The sequence below is a fragment of the Polypterus senegalus genome, chromosome 3 (genome assembly GCF_016835505.1).
Source record: "Polypterus senegalus isolate Bchr_013 chromosome 3, ASM1683550v1, whole genome shotgun sequence".
Lineage (NCBI taxonomy): Eukaryota > Metazoa > Chordata > Cladistia > Polypteriformes > Polypteridae > Polypterus > Polypterus senegalus.
In genome coordinates, this window is record NC_053156.1 from 202,691,290 (window position 1) to 202,714,007 (window position 22,718).

General features: G+C 37.6%; 1 protein-coding gene across 2 annotated transcripts in view; it reads left to right on the forward strand.

Moving 5' to 3' along the window:
• The window catches only part of anapc1 (anaphase promoting complex subunit 1), a 260,906-nt gene that overhangs the window by 179,344 nt on the left and 58,844 nt on the right, over nucleotides 1-22,718 (forward strand). For both annotated transcript variants that reach the window (XM_039748373.1, XM_039748374.1), the window contains exons 32-34: nucleotides 3,047-3,129; nucleotides 12,499-12,577; nucleotides 13,351-13,425. In XM_039748373.1, the coding sequence (XP_039604307.1) occupies nucleotides 3,047-3,129; nucleotides 12,499-12,577; nucleotides 13,351-13,425 (237 nt within the window). The remainder of the gene's footprint in view (nucleotides 1-3,046; nucleotides 3,130-12,498; nucleotides 12,578-13,350; nucleotides 13,426-22,718) is intronic.

A 22,718-nucleotide genomic window follows, 5' to 3' on the forward strand; every position in this document is an offset into this window, starting at 1 on the left:
GAAGATAATTAAAAATTTTTAAACTGAGGGAAAATATACCAATAATTATTTGTTAAGGATCTTTTTGTATACCACATTGTGAGTTCGGCCCTCCGGTTGTAATATGACCAAGCTGTGCGCTGAGCTTACTCTTGAGCATGCAACGTACAGTTGGCCATGTGAACAGTAATCTTGTTTCAAATCTCACAGCTTGGATTGCTGCTGTCATATTCGGTTTGAATTTCATGGTTTGTTTCAATTATGACGGTATTTGTAGGACTTGTGTTGAAGAGACATTCGGCATCTGTCAAGCGTTGTAAGTATACAACCGGTTTCATCGATAACTTCACATCCAGCTTTTGAGAGTTTAAACATTTATAAACATCAAAGTGTCCACTACTGAAATTGTAACCTGTCAATCTAAGATGTTTAAGAGGCATTGGCGGTTGTGGTGTAAAATATTAGGCCATTTCGGTACACTTGAAAGCGACAACCGAACAATTCAGCGGCAGCCATCAACTCACATGCAGAACCATAGGTGAAGGGCTTAAGCATTTCACTCTTATAGTGCTCCTGTGTAGTATAATTATCTCCTGTACTGTCATCAGTCCACACCTTGAACCTGTCCCAGTCATTCAATACATAAGACACAATGTTCCTCCGGATGTCAAGAGTGAGCCTGATATGGCCGTGCAATATGTAACACAGAGAATGGGAAAGGCAGGTGCCATCTCTGGGCATGGAAACCACTCAGTAAGTGACAGTTCTTTGATTGATGGTGATCACCTCAATAGACATGTTAATGGGGGTACGGTTGGAATGATAAAGGAAATGGATCCCTGAACAATGTAAAGTAAGTCTAAAATACATAAACAATAACTATAATCATAATAAATGAACAATGAAACAGCGGAGAAGCCGTGGATTAAATTAAAAGGCTGTAGTTATCAGCAGGGAGACGTGAATCCCATGGCGAAGCAAGGAAGGGAATGTAGAGACTGGAGCAACGGACGGCCTTATATAGGCAGGCCGCCAACAACATGGGAGGCGTTGGGATGGGTTCAATATGGCGGCCGACAGTGGCGTCATACCATCGAAATAAGTATGTACATCGGTTTCGGTTAGCGCAGGGAAGCCGCCTTCCTAAATGAAATGGAATGCCATAGATCAGGCAGCAGGGACACTGGCTAGATGTGGACGATGTATGCGCCTGTTGGTGCATGTCTCTCCATTTTGAGAGGTCTGAGTAGGATAAGCCAGAGAGGCATTGATTTTAAAAGTGAAGCACTGGGATGTGAATTTAAAGAAATTATCTGCCTGCATTTTAGCCTGGATTTTATTGGATTGTTTATTTGTTTGCATTTTTTAACCTCTGGTAATACTTGGAAATTTTTATGGATTATTTATTAATATTAGAGCACTTCACTTTAGGAACACTGGATTTTGTTTTAATAAAAGCACTGAACATTTTGCACCTTCCCCTTGCTTCAGGTGTGTTTTGTACTCATCTGCCATGCTCATCTCGGTTACGGTAGTGATGGTATCGTGTTAAAGAGGCTCCCAAAAGCGAAGAGGGAGCATGGAGCTGACCCCCACAGTCGCAATATGTTAAATGGAAATGTATTTTTTGGAAGTGTTAGCTTTCATCTGTAAATAAATGTAAATAATATCAAACGCTGTAAGAATTTTTTTATATTAATGACTTGTTCTAATACCACTTACTTTTACAGACACATTCATTTTGTATAATATAATTACTCAGGTTTTAAAATCTTGACTGACTCACTCAATTACTGACCATTCAATATTTCCCATTTATTTAAAAGAGCTGAAATGTGGTAGAATGGTACATCTAGGTCAGTCGGTATTCACTAAGAAAGGACAATTAGATATATCAGTGTTTAGGAGTAACCCCCCATTGAAAAATTAAATGCCCCAGAATCTCAAAAATGCTTTGACATGACACATTTGATTAAAATTTGGTGATGTTATAGACAACAAAGAAAATTAGTCTACAGTTTTGTTTTTGTATTGTTTTTTAAGTTGTTGATATTTATTAATATCATACTAACGTGCACACTCTTCACTGAGATTGTGCTTTAAGCAGCTGAAGGTTACAGAAGACATGATTCCATGTGGATAGCACTACTAACCAGTTGGGTGGATGGATAAGTGAAGATAAGGAGGTGGTGTCCTGGACAGGAAAAAAAGACATGATCACGTTGTGAAATGGAAAGAGAAAGTTTGGCAAAGTTCAAGGAAGATGCAAAGCACAGTGGTTAGCAAGCTCTGTTTTTGCTGTTGACTACTGGCACCCATAGATGTGGTTCTCATGTTGTTTATCTGTTTTACTCTGTCAATCTCCAGCCCCTCAGTCATAGTGTTAAATCAATTCCCAGAATCCTTGTTAAGGCAGAAACATTGGTCTTAGGCAGTGGCTTTCTAATTTTTACTTAAATTGTCCATACTCCCCTCTCTATGTGTTACACTGATGTATTAACATAAAGAGTACCAGCTCTTAATATATACATTCACATTTGCCCACTTTAAAGGGGGGCTACATGCAACACAAAAAGAAATACTATACTCGAGTGCATTCACATCTGCCCACTTTAAAGAGGGCTACATACAGTACAACACAAAAAGCAACAGTATACTTGAGTTAATAGCATAATCCTCTAATAATGATAATAATATATATTCAAATTTCACACTGTTCCTACTGATTACCTGTTTCATTTCAAAAGAATACACTTTCCTCTAAAACTTTTTTTTTTTTTTTGCAATGACCATCAACAAAAGCCAAGTCACTAGGAAAAGCAGACAAAATTAGTAATTGATGTAATTCTGGAATGTTTTACTCAAAGACAATTGTGTTTAGCATGTTCAAGAGTAAGAAGCTTCAGTAACACCGCTAGTAAATAAATAAATGCAGATTCTTCTGTTAGTACTGTTTCCTGTTTCTAAAGTTCCAATGTTTTTGACCTGTTTTATTATATTTGATTGTAAATTGTGTGCGTGGGCACTTTATATTTTTCTTTTATATTTAAATGTATTTTTTTAACAGGAAGGCGACACTATTAACACAGATGTTACTTGTCCTGGTGCAACTTTGGCTTTGGCTTTGATCTATCTGAAAACAAATAACAGGTATATTTTTAATGTTTATAACATTTGCCTTATTTTTGTATTATTGAAAAAAAAAATTTTACCATTGTAAAACTCCAAATTAAGAAAAATATTCATAAAAAATTGATATATCTTAAGTAATGATGAGCGAATTCTGTGGTGTTCTCTTCACCTCGAGTTAGTAGAAATCACGGAAGTGTTCACGAATATTGCCGAACTTGGCAAAATGCGTTGAAATCAATGGGTATGGACTAACTGAAGTAGATTTGACTGAATTATAATGGTGCAATCATCTTTAAAGTATCCATGAAGTCAAGGTAAACGTCTGCCAACTATACTAGACCGATTATTGTGGCTAAAAAGGTGACTTGAACCGTGCAGCAGCAGTGCCAACCACTACTCCACCATGCCTCACTGAGACTAAAGAAAAAAGAACACAGGTGAAGATGCTCAAACGTATATTTAATCAAAACAAAGAGGAAATGCCAAAATCATAGTCAACAGTCAAAAGAAATATGTAGGCCATTTTATGTAGATATACATGAGAAACTATTGCTTTGTGTGCTTTTTAGAAAACAGCCCGGCAACAGCTCATTATTATCATTTCACAGAGTCTCCTTTGTTTTTTAGGGTTGCATCAGACTCTATCAAAGTTTGTTTACATTCTGTCTTTCATTTCTTTCTGCCCTATGAATGTAATGGGGCACGCACCTCCTTCTCTTACATTGACGTGGAACCCGAAGCTTGACCTGCACATCTGCCATCAAGTACAGTTAACTCATTAATGATGTATATGTTTCATAAAAACAAAATTTGAGAACCTGCCTTATTTACTTACGTGATAAGCCCCTTAAATTGAGTTAATCTACTGTAGACAGTATTAATGTGCCTTTATGGCTTTCCATTTTACAATATTTGCTTTTATGGAAAATGTAAAAAAAACTGGTATGAATACTGATGCTATAGTAGTTCACCAGCTGCTTTAGCATCTTTGGTTTCCATGAAGCCTGCATGTTCTGTTTGTATCTGCATGAGTTTTCTCTGCCAACCATGAGTTTCTCCCAGTATTCAAATCTGCGATGTATCAGCCAGTAGACTAGCGATACTGTGAGCGCAACTGTGTGCTCTTCATATTGCCGACCACTGCACGACCATGCCTCGGTGAGATCAAAAGAAGAAAGAACTCTGTGGGAGATGTGGAACCTTCGTAACCAGTCTATAGTGCAAATGATCAGCATTATATACTCGGAGGATGCTTTCATCCAATGTTGGCTGTTGCAACTCTGTGGGGTATTGCATTGACTTCCAATACAACTCGAAGTTCGCTGATAACACTGCTGTCTTGGGCTGCATCAGGAGTGGACAGGAGTTGTAGTATAGGAACCTAATCAAGGACTTTGTTAAATGGTGCGACTCAAACCACTTACACCTGAACACCAGCAAAACCCAGGAGCTGGTGGTGGATTTTAGGATACCCAGGCCCCTCCTGGACCCCATGATTATGACTGTGTGCAGAGGGTACAGACATATAAATACCTGGGATTGCAGCTGGATGATAAATTGGACTTGACTGCCAATACTGATGCTCTGTGCAAGAAAGGACAGAGCCGACTGTACTTCCTTAGAAGACTGGCGTCCTTCAACATCTGCAATAAGATGCTGCAGATGTTCTATCAGACGGTTGTGGCGAGTGCCCTCTTCTACGCGGTGGTGTGCTGGGGAGGCAGCATAAAGAAAGACGCCTCATGCCTGGACAAACTGGTGAGGAAGGCAGGCTGTATTGTAGGCACGGAGCTGGACAGTTTGACATCTGTGGTAGAGCGACGGGCGCTGAGCAGGATCCTGTCAATCATGGAGAATCCACTGCATCCACTCAACAGTATCATCTCCAGACAGAGGAGCAGCTTCAGCGACAGACTGCTGTCACTGTCCTTCTCCACTGACAGACTGAGGAGATTGTTCCTCCCCCACACCATGCAACTCTTCTTCCACCTAGGGGGTAAATGTTAACATTGTCTGTTTTACCTGCATTTTTATCACTCTTTAATATTGTCATTTATAAGTATGCTGCTGCTGGAGTATGTGAATTTCCCCTTGGGATTAATAAAGTATCTATCTATCTATCTATCTATCTATCTATCTATCTATCTATCTATCTATCTATCTATCTATCGAATGCAGCAAAATTTGCTGAAAGACACTAATCTTGAGCTTTAGTTGATTATGCTACATAAATTAGTTACACATGATACTTGGTCTATTATGGAGAAATTCAATTAGTATGGGTCCTTTACGTTTTATATTTTCTTTTGAGAAATTTTGATTTTCTTACTTACAATTTTAAAGTTTTGTTCAAACCCAGTAATGGAATAATTACCTTCAAACTTGGTGATCAGAACTAGCAAACACAATATTAAAATCATGAATTTCGTCCTTAGTCATTGCTGAATGTTTTATTCAACCATTGTACAATCAGTTCTTTTCTTTTAATTGTTAAAATAAACCTCAGCAGACCCCCGTGTCCCTCTGTTAGGATATAGCGGGTTGGCTAATGACTGATTGACTGACTTTCTATCATCCCAGTTGCTGCATATTTTCTACTTTTAAATTAAGAATTCATTTTTTTTATTACTATTAAAACAAAAAGTCATATGAGAATACAAGCCGACATGATGCTTTTAAGAACACAACTTTAAATCGAAGCAGTTATTCAAGAAAATTGCACAGATTCACAGATTTCTTTTGTCATTTATTTAGACTTTTTATATCTCCATATATTTACAGTAGGTATTTTTGCATCTGCCTAAAATGTGTAGTACAAAGCTTCAGTGGAACTATGATAAATACGTAGTAGATTCATTATTCAATGATAGAAAACATGTTCCAGGTTGATTTACCAGTAAGCCCAATTTAATTTAAAAATAAAGTTTTATAAAAATTAAGTATTGTTTCAAATTCAAAATGAGTCATTTAGGCCAGGGATGTTATTTTCTTTTTAATGTCACTACTTCATTCCCTTAACTACTTTTGTCTTGTTTTATGGTGTTGTTTATAATTAATATGCTTTTGATTTTAAATTTAGTAGAAGTTTCTCTGCATGAATCAGGCTTTTTTTGTAGAAAGAAGTTGTAAGATATATATTTATAAATCGTAAGACATTCTATGATTTGTATAGTATGGGCTACAAGGTAGAATTCCAAAGACTTATACTCCATGTGATATGTAGTGTATTCCAAGAGAGGAAAATGTGGAGGAACATTTACTGTTTCTTATTATTTTTACAAAGAGAAGTTTGTCATTCTTAAAAATTGTTCTTTCTTATTCTGTGCCATAGTTTTAAACTTTTATTATCATGTAATTTTTCCCTTTTGTTCTCGAATTAATGCATGTGTACAGTATTTTTGAGATATTTGTTATACTATGGGTAGTGATTTTATTGCTGCTACTTTCACAGAGATAATTGACTCCAGAACAAGTGCTTCTACTAATACATCAGTCTTTGTAGTCCATTACCAGACAACCTTGTTTATATATATATATGTATATATATATATATGTATATATATATATATATATATATATATATATATATATATATATATATATATATATATATATATATATATATATATATATATATATATATATATATATATATATATATATATATATGTGTGTATGTGTGTGTGTGTGTGTGTGTGTGCCATAAACTCAGCAAGAATCATGTCGGTTAACCTGTTTTTCTTCCAAAAGTGGTCTTATGATGCTTAAAAATCAATTAAAAAAATCAATTAAATCATGGTGTATTATTCTCACTCTGCTTAATACAAAAGTGAGCAATTAAGTAAACCATATAAATAACTGCACAAAGTTAAGCGACAAAAGAGAGAATTTTAAAAATCTATGCATCCATTCATTGTTTTATTTGTTTATCCAGTTCAAGGAAGCAGAAACTGCTCTCCTCAGGGCACACTTGCACACATGGTGACTTTAACTAATACTGGATCAATTAAGATTCCCATTCTTGTCTTTGAGATGTTGGAGAAAGGCACAACACAGACATGGGGATAATTTGTAATCTCCTTACAGGTAATGTCTAGGCCAGAATGCAAACCCAGGACTATGAAAGTATGAGGCAGCTAGGCTAACCAGTATTTCACCATGCCACCTATCCAGTCTTCTGAAAAATAATAAGCCATTGAAAAAACTATTTTATATCACTAGCTATGTTACCCGGGTTTGCCCTGGAAATCAGTGGGCCTCAGTTATTGTGTTGTTGATTAAGTGGGTGTATCAGAACAGTGTAACAAAGTATGTTTCTGTATGCAATGTTTGTGTTTTATTTATTTATTTATTTATTTATTTATTTAATTTTTTTTTTTTTCTTACCAGGAGCTAATAGTGATTCACTTGAACTGCTTACTACTGAACATGATACAAAACTGTCCTTAGTGGTATTGGTATGAAAGAGATTGCTGTAGAACTCTTATTAAATTAGGGTATTCGGTAATGTTACAATGGTGACATAAAGTTGATAGATAGATAGATACTTTATTAATCCCAAGGGGAAATTCACATACTCCAGCAGCAGCATATATAAAGAACAATATTAAATTAAAGAGTGATAAAAAATGCAGGTGTAACAGACAATAACTTTGTATAATGTTAATGTTTAAGATGCAGCATCTTATTGCAGATGTTGAAGGACACCAGTCTTCTAAGGAAGTATAGTTGGCTCTGTCCTTTCTTACACAGAGCATCAGTATTGGCAGTCCAGTCCAATTTATCATCCAACTGCACTCCCAGGTATTTATAGGTCTGCACCCAGTCACCTCTGATGATCACGGGGTCCATGAGGGGCCTGGGCCTCCTAAATTCCACCACCAGCTCCTTGGTTTTGCTGGTGTTCAGGTGTAGATGGTTTGCGTTGCACCATTTAACAAAGTCCTTGATTAGGTTCCTATACTCCTCCTCCTGCCCACTCCTTATGGAGCCCACAACAGCAGTGTCGTCAGCGAACTTTTGCATGTGGCAGGACTCCGAGTTGTATTGGAAGTCCGATGTATAAAGGCTGAACAGGACCGGAGAAAGTAAAGTCCTCTGTGGTACTCCTGTGTTGCTGACCACAATGCCAGACCTGCAGTTCCCGAGACGCACATATTGAGATCTGTCTGTAAAATAGTCCACAATCCATGCCACCAGGTATTATTCTATTACCATCTCTGTCAGCTTGTCCCTAAGGAGCAGAGGTTGGATGGTGTTGAAGGGGCTAGAGAAGTCCAGAAACATAATTCTTACAGCACAACTGCCTCTGTCCAAGTGGGAGAGGGATCGGTGTAGCATATAGATGATGGCATCCTCCGCTCCCACCTTCTGGTATGCGAACTGCAGAGGATCAAGGGCATGGCAGACCTGTGGCCTCAGGTGGTGAAGCAGCAGCCGCTCCATGGACTTCATCACATGTGATAGAGCGACAGGCCGGAAGTCATTCAGCTCACTAGGACGTGATACCTTTGGGACTGGGGTGTTGCAAGATGTTTTCCAAAGCCTCGGGACTCTCCCCTGTTCCAGGCTCAGGTTGAAGATGCGCTGTAGGGGACTCCCCAGCTCCAGCGCACAGGCCTTCAGCAGTCGTGGTGATACTCCATCTGGACCCACTGCTTTGCTGGCACTAAGAATCCTCAGCTCTCTGCTTATCTGAGCTGCTGTAATTGTGGGTGGGGATGTCTCTCCTATGCTGGTATCAGCAGAAGGATGGGTGGAGGGCACAGTACTCTGAGGTGAGAGTGGGTTAGGGTGGTCCAACCCGTTGAAGAAGTTGTTCATCTGGTTTGCTCTCTCAACGTCTCTCTCGATGGTGGCACCCTGCTTCGAGCTGCAGCCATTGATTATCTTCATCCCATCCCACACTTCCTTCATGCTGTTATTCTGCAACTTCTGCTCCAGCGTTCTCCTATACTGCTCCTTCGCCGCCCTGAGCTGGACTTGGAGTTCCTCCTGCATGAGCTTGAGCTCATGCTGATCACCGCCTTTAAAAACCCTTTTCTTCTAGTTCAAAAGGCCCTTGATGTCACTTGTAATCCATGGCTTGTTGTAAGCATAGCAGCGTACTGTTCTTACTGTAACTACAATGTCCATACAGAATTTGATGTAGTCAATAGTGCAGTCAACAACCTCCTCAGTGTTCTCATTATAAGATCCCTGCAGGATATCCCAGGCCGTAGTTCCAAAGCAGTCTCTCAGAGCCTGCTCTGCCTCAGGGGACCACTTCCTGAATGAGCGTAAGGTTGTAGGTAGCTCCCTCACTCTTGGTTTGTAGTGAGGCTGAAGCAGAACCAGGTTATGATCTGCTTTCCCAAGCGCAGGCAGCGGGGTGGCGCTGTATGCACCTTTAACGTTTGCATACAGTAGGTCAATACAGTAGTCCTATTTCCTCGGGTGTTACAATCCACATACTGGGAGAAGGCAGGTAATGTTTTGTCCAGCGTCACATGGTTAAAAATCTCCTGAGGTTAGCACAAGCGCCTCTGGGTGCTGTGTTTGTAGTTTAGCAACAGACGAATGGATGATGTCACCCGCTCTCTCAATGTCCGCCCGAGGAGGGATGTGATGTAAACAATAACGACATGTCCAAACTCTCTGGGCAAGTAATAGGGACACAGATTTATGGCCATCAGTTTGATGTCCCTTTAACAAGTAGAGATTTTAATGTTTACATGTCCAGAGTTATACCACCTTGTATTCACATAGAGAGCGAGTCCTCCTCTGTTCCACTTCACGCTGGTACTTGTGTCTCTGTCCGCTCTAACTGTGCTAAACCCGGGTAGCTCCACGTTAGCATCTGGGATGTTAGTTGTTTGCCACGTTTCACAGAAACGCAACCAACTGCATTCTCTGTAGGTCCTGACATTTTTCACCAGCGCAGCCAGTTCGTCGATCTTATTTGGTAGTGAGTTCACATTTACCAGGATCACAGAAGGCACCGAAGGTTTGTAGCACCACTTTTTCGCTAGTCGCTTGGGTTTTAGCTTAGCTCCCGCTTTGCTGCCACGATACTGCCTTCTTAGCTTGTCAGGTAAATACGGAACCACACCGGCGCGGGCATTTCTTCTCAGTTCTTGATGTTGATTACTTGAATAGACGAGTCTCGGCGTGTAAAAATCCATGTCCAAGTAGTAAAATGTGTCCAGGAAACGAGTCCACATAAAAGAAAGTGAAGTGGAGTGTTCAGTAAAATAGAGAAAAAGGTAGAAAAATAAAGTTGTACACGGAGCTGCTGGAAAGGCTGCCACTCGCGGCGGCGCCTCAGAATGTAATATAATAATATTTAAAGCTAAAAACTGCTAAAAAAAAAAAAAATCTTGTCTTTCCATTAACATCAAAGCCTAAAATTAGTACTGCCTCAGTATGCAGAGGATTTGAATAAATCTACCGAAAAAAAAAATAAGCTACTTTTACTCGTTCAAAAGCACCTTCCATTCTCTTATCACATTCTGAGAATGCAGCTTTAGAAAAAATCTTGATTCATACTGTTCAGTTGTGGCATGGTTTCATCGGTTAATTTGCTGTGTGTTATTTTTTTTATTCTCTCTTTTTTTTTAAACTTCAAAAAGCAGTGATTATTGATTAGTATTGCAAATCTAATGACAATATGGTGGTGGACAGCAGTGTTGGCGTTTTAAAAAACACAAGGCTTTGTTCTGTTAAAAAATGTAGTGTGATCAGTTAATTCTCAAATTTATTGTCACCTATGGCAGACACAGTAAAATGAAGTGCATGTGTGATCAAGTGCCTTACACTGCCACTGTCCATTCACCCAAATCTCGCTTTGTAGATTATGTCAAATGTAACATTGCAGTAGGCAATTATATGCAAAACAACTTATTTGCCCTTTGAGTTCTGGTGAAATCATCTGAAGCAGAGCACTGGCTAATGGAAGCTGTAGTCGCCATGTAGACATTTTCCACAAGGTTTCAGACCAGATTGGGTGTGGGGAAGGTAATATTTATTAAATAGCTTTCATAATAGATCTGTTATGCATAACTGACTATAGTCATAACCATGGTGGTTTTCTATATGTACAATTTTTACCCCTTATCATTATTATATCAAAATGTTCTTTCTTAGTTGATACTTAATTCCTTAGATGTAGTATCCTGACAAATGTAAGCTTTTTTAGCAAAACAGGAAATAGCGATTTTGTGAGTGAGGGAATCAGTCAACTTTGTATTATTATATATACAGACAGGCACTGACCATTTGGCAATTAGTCAGTCACAAAGTGTACAGGTCATTGAAATCAAGATGTTTGTGGATCTGTTTTGGATCACCAGTACACACATTTTAACTGCCATTATGGAGTAACACAAACCAATATTTGACTCTCGTTGGCTTTTTGATGCAACACTCAGGTGTTATCATTCCTCTAACCTCCCTTCTGTGCTCCTGAAGCTACATGGGGGAATCGCTTGTTGTCCATGTATCAGTGCTTTGTTGTGTTTGTTTGCTCACAGGGAAAACTCATTGTTAATTTGTTGGTAGATATTGGTTACTTAAAATGTTCACAATCTTTTATGAGATCTGCTAGTGTGTTGTGGGAATTATTACAGTTGGCTTACGTACATCTGAAAATGACTGTAAATGTTGCTAAGGAATTAGTGGCAATTAGTTATTACATGTAAATTAACTTTAAAAATATCTCTGAAATGTTTGTGTTTTTTTTTTTAACGTTAATTATTTTTACACTTCAGTTATTTCTTATTATTTCTTGGCTGATATCTTTATCTATGGGAACTTGCATCTTTTCAGAGATACAGATTGTTACATTTTTTTCCCCCAAATGGAGGACAGGCAGATGAAGTGATTTGTATTTGGTCATAAAGAATTCAAACCCACAACTTCGACATTTGAAGTCCAAAGCCTTAACCAATACACCAGACTAAAATTTTTACCTACTTTGTGTTTCAGGCTAAATATTAACACCATTTTTTAGCTGTTACTTTGACATTTTTTTGGGTACAGTATATGTTTAATTTATATCTTTAAATCTACATTCATAAAGGTAAATATAATACATTTAAGCTTACTTTAAGCATAGATTTTCAGTTTTCATTCTCTGTTACTTTCATTTCAGATATATTTCCACCTTTGTTTTTTTGCAATAGTGTATATACTTACCAGTGATCTTGCCCCTTGTTGCAGGTTTTTATGATGTACTTGAATTTGTCATTTTATAATAGCATATTGTTTATTTAAAATTTGAGTAGCATGCCCTGTAAGAATTTTAGTAGGACACTTAAAATGCTGAATAGTATGAGTTTATATCTAATTCAGCCATATTCTCAAATTGTTACTTTAACATTTTCTTAATCTTTTTCTCTTACAATGCAGGTCGATTGCTGAATGGCTACGTGCACCAGACACTTTGTTCCTGTTGGATTTCATTAAGCCGGAATTTCTTCTCCTCAGGGTACTTGTTGTATTAATGTATATCATGTTGCAGAAACTGGAAGACACTATGGCACAGAAGTTAGAATTCCAGTCTATTTACTGTTAAAAGTTGTCATTTTCTCATTGTGTTAGTGTGGGGTTTTCCAAATATGCGCTAGCAATGTTAATTGACAATTTTGAACAGGCCTACCATGAATGATTGTCAGGTTATGCCTGTGTACTGTGATGGAATGGAGTCCGTCCTGGATTCAGTTTCACTTTGTTCTTCATTTTGATAGGATAGGTTTCAGCCTCCATGACCATGATATAATGGGTTATGTGTTTGTAAATGTATGAATTAAAGGGTTCAAGTAAATAGTTTTTTAGAAGTATTGATAATTCTAAAATTAATACTATAACAAAAGGGTTCAAAGCAAAATATCCCTAGGTACAGAATAAAGAGGCAATGTTGAGATTGTATTCTGTCCATTACAGTCAGAAGATGACCATTCTACTTTAATGTTTAAGACCATAAAAATATTTGTTGTCATGAATATTCTAATAAAAACACATTGCCTGTGCAAAAAACATGTCATAATATTTTATTCTGAAACTTTTTGCATCCAAGTGGTGTCTGCAAAAATTCCTTACTGTTAAATGTGTGAGGTTAAAAGTCTGTTGTACATTCTTTTCTGTTTCATTTTACATTTGCAATTCAAAGGCAATGAATTTTTTTCTTTGTGTATATTACAAACTCATTGTGGGAGATTAAGCTTATTATAAGTTTATTTTGTTTGATTATTCTTCTTTTAGACATTTGCAAGATGTCTTATTATGTGGGATGAAATTGTTCCAGATTCAGAATGGGTCAACAGCAATGTGCCCCAAGTAAGTTTTATACTGTCAGTCTTTAATTGAAAAAAGTGCATTTTTCTGAATACAAGGTTTCTTTTCTAATTCGCCCTTTGAAATGTATTAGGTAGGCTGTTTTAAATTAAAGCAATACTGCATGACGCTTGTTAAACTGAAATTGGAATATTTTACAGTGTGATGAGCGTCCTACTGATTAGGGCTGTGCCAATAAAATATTTCATGTTAGAGATTTGTATGTACATTATGTGACTGAATTTGAAAAGTGGTTAGAATTTTATTGACTACAACAACTATTAGGAAGAGCAGCAATGTTCCATTTTCCCAAAAAAGTATTTTATTAGACTTGCTGGCAGATTCAGCCATTGTCCAAAGGACCAAGATCCCGTCTGGCAATAACAGAACTTGAACCGGCAATCTTTCAGACTGGCTTAAAGCGAGATAAGTATTTGTTTGATGTCAACCTGAAAAATAATTTAGCCTAGGACAGAATTAGAATTATACAAAACTGAGTGTGAGATAATTAAAAGGTTTTAGCCAACTTTGAATTCAATATTTAGTTTTTAATATTTATTTGTGGTTACTTGTGGTTGGTCTGCAAGTCGGTAAACATCCACCACGATGCCCTCTTCAGTTGCGAGAAGCAGATCATAGAATGTTGCATAGTTTTATTGTCAAATAATGCAAAGAGTATGTGACACGTGTTTCGCCCTAATTCTGGGCACATCAGGCATACACACTCACTGCATCCCCTCTTGGGGATCGAACCTCCTGACTTGCAGACCAACCAGAAGCATTACCTGGTAGGTAACCACCTATACAATCAGATTGTGATTCAGACTACGAATGCCATGAATGTAATTTCCCCATGCTGTCAAATAAACGAAGCACACGCTGTGGCGCAATGTAAAGAGGCTTCGCCTCTGACGCTGACGTCCGAGGTTCGATCCCCAAGAGGGGGTGCAGTGAGTGTGTATATAGATAGATATAGATATTTTAATATATCCATATTTTTATTCAGTTGAGCTACTGTATAATATATATTGCACATATGTAGTATTTAGATGTAACCATGGCAGTTTTCATTTCATGCAGAAGCTATATTCTAAAACACATCCTAGAGATACATACTTTTTCTTTTCATTTTTCATGTTTTTTTTTTTCTTTTCTAATTTGTAAGGCAATGAAAGAAAAAAAACACTAAATTAAATTGGAAAGGAATGGGGACAAATTGAGAGCAGTGGTGAGCTGTGTTTAATATTTAGTCTTTTTCTTTCAGATTACAATCTTAATCCAATTCAGGATTATGGGAACCAGACTCTATGAATCAGTAGTGTTTTATTTAGTATTACTTACAGAGGGGCTATTAATGGATTAGGATTTTATAGTAATCATAATATTGCCCCATAAGAAAATGAAAGTAGTAGTACAGTAATTTGTAAATGAAGGTCATGCTCAGAGGAGGTTCGCATTTGAAAACATTTCTTATAGGTGTATATTTTTCATGGTCCTGAAATGAGACAGATTGGACTGAAACAGATTATATCTTAAAGCAATTGAGGAAAAATGTAGTTTGTCTAAACTTGAGTTTTGTCCGTTACCTGATAATCTAATTGTAAGGTTTTGTTATGAGCAATGTCTCAGAATATCTAATCATGCCCTATTGTTATAATAATGGTATGATTTTGACAGACCTTGTTTATTAGTAATTGTTACTTTATAGAAACATTCTTATTGCAAGTAATGGAAAGAGATTGTATAATTAAAATATGTTGCTTTTAGCAAAGTTTTAATTTACATATGATGAGAGAAATGATTTTTGGGAGAGGTTATTGAATAAAGGTGTTGTGAACTTGCAAGCATATTGTAAATATGTAAGTCTCTTTCTGCTCAGTACCTTGCATGTGCCATACAGTATATTGAAAACTTCATATTTTATGCACAGTGGAACAACATGGTTAATTTCTAAAGGTGTGATCAACAGTTGTACTTCCGGCCCCCGGATATCACCTACACAAATACTAGATTTTGCCTTGAACTCATTTGTTTAGCTTTGTTTATGGCAATTTGTAAATATTGATAGATAGTATATACAGGAGAAGCAATTCTGGGTTTTTCCAAGTCGTATAGGCTTCTGATTCTTTACAAAGTGAATGCATTTTACACCAAGAAGTAACATTGAAAATTGGATCATGCTGGCCTCTCTCTGTCTTAGATCTCTTACAATTTTTTTTTTAATTATTTTTTTTAACTGCTGGCATCTCTTCCTATTGAAAATTGATAATATACCTGTATCAGTTTCTTAAATAAGGTTTTGTTATTGCAATGTCTAAAGATATATCCTGCTGAAGAATTTAGGTAGGATATAAATTTTATAGTATGTATTGTATTTAAGTTTCAATAAAATGAGGTGTATATTTTGCCATTAACATGTTGACAAAGTGTTGCTCCCATCCAAAATAAATCAGAGTAACCAGTTAATTAGTGGACTGGAGAATGTAAAGTTATTGATTATCATCAGTATTAATAATAATATTATATGTTAATGTGAGAAATTTAGATAAATGGTTATCAAATGCTAAAACAATTGAGACATTCCATGGTGAGTAATTTAAATTTTTTGCTATTTTTAAATATACCACCTCTTGTAACATTTTAGGCATGAAAGATTCTTTCAGCTCATTGAGGTTAGAAAGGGTGCTAGAAGTAAAACCAAATATCATAATGTATGTATAATTTACTCTTAGTAGTGTTCTATCTGAAATTACATTGAAGAGAGTCTGTGGCAATTAAAAAGCTTTTGAAAATATGGAATAAACAGTTGCCAAATAAAGTATGAACTTGGGAGAATACCAAAACATATGGTTAACTGATGCAGGCTGTTGATTGCATTTTGCACATGTAGTGTCCATTCATATGGTTTGTAGTATTCCAAATGGGCAGAACTTTTCAGTACACATCATTGTATATCATTGATCTCTATTTGACACGGACAAAATAGTAATTTTATCTAAAGCTGATTCATATTCCTTATGTAAAAATTTGAATGTGAAATGCTTTTCCAAATATTGGTTTGAGTTGTCTAAAGATGGGTTGTAATTCTTTATCAATTTAAAATGCCTGGACTTTACTACTTGTAAATGCATTATTCTTCAGTAATCTGAAAGGAAGGGACCTGGTTAACTAAGAACAACATTTTTAGTTACTTTTCAGATAGAATTCATGTACAATAATTAACATTTAGCATTGCCACCATTACTATGAATATAATATTAGTATGTTCTTTCTCCACAAAATATTTAAACCAACAAAGAAGCAATACACTCAGTATAGTTTGAATTTCAGTGTCAAAAATAATTGTCCAACACACAGTAGTTTAGAAATAAAAGGCAACATCAGCATTGTTGAAAGCATTGTAAAATTAACCTATTTTCAAAGCAAATGTGGTCATTATCAAACTAAATATTCAAGATATTAAAATCCATCCATTATCCAACCCACTATATCCTAACTACAGGGTAACTGTGGTCTGCCAGAGCCAATCCCAGCCAACACAGGGCACAAGGCAGGAAACAAACCCCGGGCAGGGCGCCAATGCACCTAACCTGCATGTCTTTGGACTGTGAGAGGAAACTGGAGTACCCGGAGGAAACCCAGGCAGACACCGGGAGAACTTGCAAACTCCACGCATGGAGGACCCGGGAAGTGAGCCGGGGTCTCCTAACTGTGAGGCAGCAGCGCTACCCACTGCGCCACCGTGCCACCCAGGAAGTGTAATATATAATGCAAAAACAGTACCTGATCTTCTTACCCACCCCTGTGATTTAAAATTTGTGACATGTACAATACATAAACTACATTACCTATTGCTAAGTTATACAGTATTGATTTCATTATTCTTACAGTTTCATATTTATATGCCACCTGTTGTAAGTATAAATGAACCATGATTCACATCTAACCTTGCAACAAAAGAATGATACATTTCCAGCCTAAATAAAGGGCTGAACATCATTTTAGAGTTATAAATCTTTTGTAATTATCCATTGCTTAAACGTCATCCTAAATAATTCTGAAAAAATGCCAAAGCACTATTTTCATTTCATTTTTTTCTAAACTGTAGATTATACTGTATTTCAAACTACACACAAAATGCTAACTACTTCAGTGGTAATGTTGAATTTATATAAAGCACTTGTTGCCATTTATACTACTTCTTAGCATTTTCTGTTCTTTGTTTTGGTTGTTTGGCCGCTAGACACTTGGTGTAGCTCTTGCTATAGTTTTGTTGTGCAAAAAAATACGGCTGCGCTGCTCTAGCAACACATTTACAACCCTGTCATAAGAAGAATCATCTGACACGTCGCTGTCTATTGCCAGGACTCACCAAAGCTCTGTCATGACAGGACTTCTTGCAGAGCTCCTGTAATCTTGTTTTGTTATTACTGATGGTAACTCCTGAGTTCCTTCTTTCTTATTATTTGACTCCCTTTTAGCTTCTCACAATACACTCAAAATCAGAACTTTTTCCAAACTCTATCCAACTCCCTCACAAACCACCTACCATTTAAACATGCTCCACCCACTCACCGCAGTATTCAACATCAGTGAAAAGCTGCATGAGACATGTGACCTAGAATATGCAAACAGCTTTAGTTGTGTGGATTCTCCTGTGTTCTTTCCTTTAACAAAAGATGTGTACTCTGATCCTTCTATGGTGTCACTGAGTCACATATTTAATGAAAAAAAATCTGTAAAAAGTTATTTTTAGATCATAGTTGTTTTTAAAAATGCCATGAGATTATAGATGTGTACAAGTTTCTGATGGTCATTTATGTTCAGTACCCGATACTTTAATGAGGGATGGGATGTGGCATCCCTGGTATTTAATAGGAAGGTGTCATACTGATACAAAGAGATTATTTTATTCATTTAAGTGACACAGTGTGAGCATTTCTTGCCTTAAAACAAATCATTTGCCATGATTTCTTATTTTATCTACATACAAATCTGACACTTTCAAATTGGATTAAGATGATCCAAAGGACTATTTACAATTTACTTTGAATAAGTCTTAGACATTTTGTAATTATGACACCTAGATACCTAAATAGTTATAACACAGTGAATACACAGTTTTCATATTTAGACACTCCGTCACTGCCAACAACTGCTCCTATTGATAAGCAGTTTTTATTTTGTCACATTTTGAAATCTTTTGCAACTTGACATTCTTGTTTTATGTTCTTTTCCCCAATGACTAGGTTAACCACAAAGGTTGCAGTTACTTTTATACTCTTGCTTTGATCATTGATTTCTACTTTGCTAAGCTGTAGGTGGAACAACCTTGCCTGATTTTCCACAAACCATCTCTGAATATTCCACCCATACAGTTAAGATCCTATCTGCAAATTCCAAAACACATTTACTGTTTTTCTGACTTCTATAATGGAAAGAGAAGAGAGTAGGTTTATACTTCATTAACTGTAAACTGTAACTCTTTTTTCCAGTTTATTTTACAATTTCTTAATTTATCTGATTTCTTTTTATACACAGGCATAACTAAATTTTGCTAATAAACGTGTTTACTTAGAACTGCTTTATAACTTTGTTTTGAAAGCAGAACAACTGGGAAATAAAGAAGCTCCCTTATTGTACCCCATTTTATGTTGGCTCCGTCCATTGTCTTTCAACAGAGTGTGGGGGTCCCTTGAGTTAGCTGTGGAGGGTCCTACCTAACTGTACCAAACTAGAGCTTTCCTATTAACTGGGGACATTAAGAACACCCAGTTATTTATAAAACCATGAAAGAGAGACACTGAAACTAGGTAAACAGATGAACTACATTTCTATGTCAAAAAGATGTTGTATTGCTGCCACACTCCCATTGCTGTAGGTTATTAAACAAAGGCACATCCTACCAAATGGTGTCATTGTCTACATTATTATATTACAGATTCTAATTATATTGCTCTCATACAGAACATAAAGATTGTTTTTTTTTTCCTTTACAACTTCATCAGCCGACTTAACTCTTGCTTCACAATAGTGGCCCAGTATGATGTTCATTAAACTGGTGCTCCTGCACCAACTGATTGGTCTTCCTCGCGATCACCCTCACTTGTGAACATAGCCCTAAGGTACCTGAAATCCTTTACTTGGGAGAGGTCCATGACTTTACATTTGGATGTGCTAATTCCCATCCCAACCACATTACACTTATCCAATAAAAATGTCAGTATACACCGAATATCACAGTCTTATGTGGCCTGTAGGACAACATCAGCTGCAAACAGAAGAGGTAAAAGTCTTACATTCCCAGTCTGGATACCTTCCACATTTCTGCTGTATTGTTGGCATCCTGTCCCATGAATATTATACCTAGGAGAGGATATGAGACCACCCCCATGGTGGAGTCCAGCACCCATAGGGACTTGTCTTGACTTAATCCCAGATGTAAGAAGGCAGCTTTTGCTTTGCAAAAATAATCACCAAATGGCACTGAACAGTGTCTCCATAACCCCAAACTAGTATAGCACCATAGAATATTTATATGACCACTCTAATGCCTGAACAAGGATAAAGATTTGGTCAGGATGAAATCCACACTGCTTCTTTTAGATCTAAGATTAAACTATCAGATGGAGTCCCTTTTCCAATACCCTCGCATAGACTTTAACAGTGATTACGAGAAGTGTCCCCGTTTTTAAAAATAAGGATGACCTCCCTACTCTGCCAGTACTAGGCATTGTCTCTGACTGTCTTGCAAAACTGAAGATGAGAGCCTAATATAATCACTGGTTTTGGCATTCTTGTTGGATCTCATTCACTCCTTTGGCATTTCCACCTCAGAACTTTTTAATCACTATAGGAATCTCAACCACATAAATGTACCCAACACGCTAATCTCAATGGGGGAAAGCAGATTTTGTGCTGAATGACAGGTGTAGCGTTTTTATTTATTGGCTTTTTTAAACACTTCTAAAATATATACCGATGATATAGTTCAAAAAAGTCTTTAAAAAGTAAACTAAAAAGACAGTAATAACAAGTATTCACTTTCAAAGACTTGTCTGACAAGTCTGGCTATGTGTAAATAAATCAAAGAAATAAATACATAAATACATACAAATTGCGAAGCTCACGGTCCACAGTGTAACAACGTGAAGTGCAAATAATAAATTAAAAATAGAATTAAAATGAAAACACAAACAAGACAAGACATTGTGGAACGACAAGACAAAGAAGTAGCAGCAATATGAACATTGATGCAATGTATGGTATTTGCAATCTAGATACATAAATATAGTCAATACATATGTAATATAATAGATAAATAAATAGATATAGATAATACAAATTATCAGTGTGTGATAATAGTTGTTTAAGACATCTGGCTCTGATGCTGCAGTATCTTGGATGGCAGAAGTGTGAAAAGTCCATGTGAGGGACTGCATTTGTAAAATATGTCCTGTATTGAAGGGAGAGGCACCCTAATAATGTTCTCTGCTGTCTTCACTATCCTTTGCAGGCGCTTGCGGTCGGATATGTTGCAGTTGCCATACCAGACAGTGATGCAGCTGGGCAGAACACTCAATGGTGCCTCTGTAGAACATGGTGAGGATGGAAAGGGGAAGGCTTGCTCGCTTCAGCCGCCTCAGGAAGTGTAGTCTCTGCTGGGCTTTCTTGATTAGTGATGAGGTGTTATACATCCACGTAAGTTCCTCAGTTATGTGCACACTGAGGAACTTGGTACTCTTAACAGTCTCCACATCTAAATCGTTGATGCTGAGTGGGATGTGGGCAGGATGTGATTTTCAGAAGTCCACGATTATCTCTTTTGTCTTGTCGACATTAAGAGATAGATTGTTGTCTTCACACCATGCTGACATTCGTTCCACCTCATCTCTGTATGCTGTTTCATCATCCCTGCTAATCAGTCCCAGCACCATCGTATCATCTGCAAACTTGATGATGTGGTTGGTACTGTGCGTGGCTGTGCAGTCGTGAATCAGCAGGGTGAAGAGCAGTAGACTAAGCATGCAGCCTTGCAGCGCTCCAGTGCTCAGTGTGATGATGCTGTAAGTGTTACAGCCCATCCGAACTGACTGGGGCCTCTCTGTCAAGAAGTCCAGTATCCAATTGCAGAGGGTGGTGTTTAGGCCCAGCCTGCTCAGTTTTACAACCAGCTTTTGAGGGATGATTGTGTCGAAGGCAGAGCTAAAGTGAATAGCATCCTGACATATGTGTCTTTTTTATCCAAATGTGTCAGGGAGAGGTGAAGGGCAGAACATATGGCATCCTCAGTTGACCTGTTTGAGCGGTATGCAAACTGAAGAGGGTCAAGGGAGGCAGGGAGATTAGTCTTTATGTGTGACATGACTAACCTTTCGAAGCACTTCATGATGATTGGCATGAGTGCAACTGGTCGGTAGTCATTCAAGCATACCACTGATGACTTCTTCGGCACTGGTATGATGGTGGTCGATTTGAAGCGTGCTGGGACTGACGACTGGCTCAGAGATGTGTTGAAGATGTCGGTGAGGACACCATCGAGTTGACTGGCACATTTTTTGAGCACATGACCTGGTATGTTGTCAGGTCCTGCAGCCTTGCGTAAATTAGCTCTCAATAGAGTCTTCTTCGCGTCAGTTATGAAGAGACAGAGTATCTGGTCGGTGGAGGGATGTGTTGCTTTTCTTGCAGGCTCCTTGTTCTGTGCCTCAAACTATGCGAAGAAGTTGTTCAGCTCATCCGGTAGGGAGGCATGACCATCGCTGCTGTGTTGGTTGAGCTTGTAGTTTGTAATTGTCTGAACGCCCTGCCACATACGACGTTTGTCTCTGGTGCTGCTGAAGTATTTGTTAGTCTTCTACACTTATGCCCACTTAGTTCTCCTTATAGAGCGTGAAAGGTTGGCTCTGGCCACCCCTTAGGGTGGCCTTGTCTCCATATCTGAAGGCTGCATTTCTGATCTTGAGCAGCTTGTGCACTTCTCTCGTCATCCAGGGCTTTTGGTTGGCTCTTGTGGGTAACATCCTTGGTAACAGTAACATCCTCTATGCATTTGGAGATGTAGCCAATCACAGAGTCTGTGTACTCCAGATTGATGCAGTCACCATCCATAGCAGCCTCCCTGAAAATGTCCCAGTCTGTCAATTAGAAGCAGTCTTAGAGAGCTGAAAGAGCACCAACCTGCCACACTCTGTTGATCTTCCGGGCTGGTTTAGTGCGGTTCAGCAGGGACTTGTATGCAGGAACCATAAACACACTGATATGGTCTGAATAGCCGAGGTGGGGGTGGGGTAGGG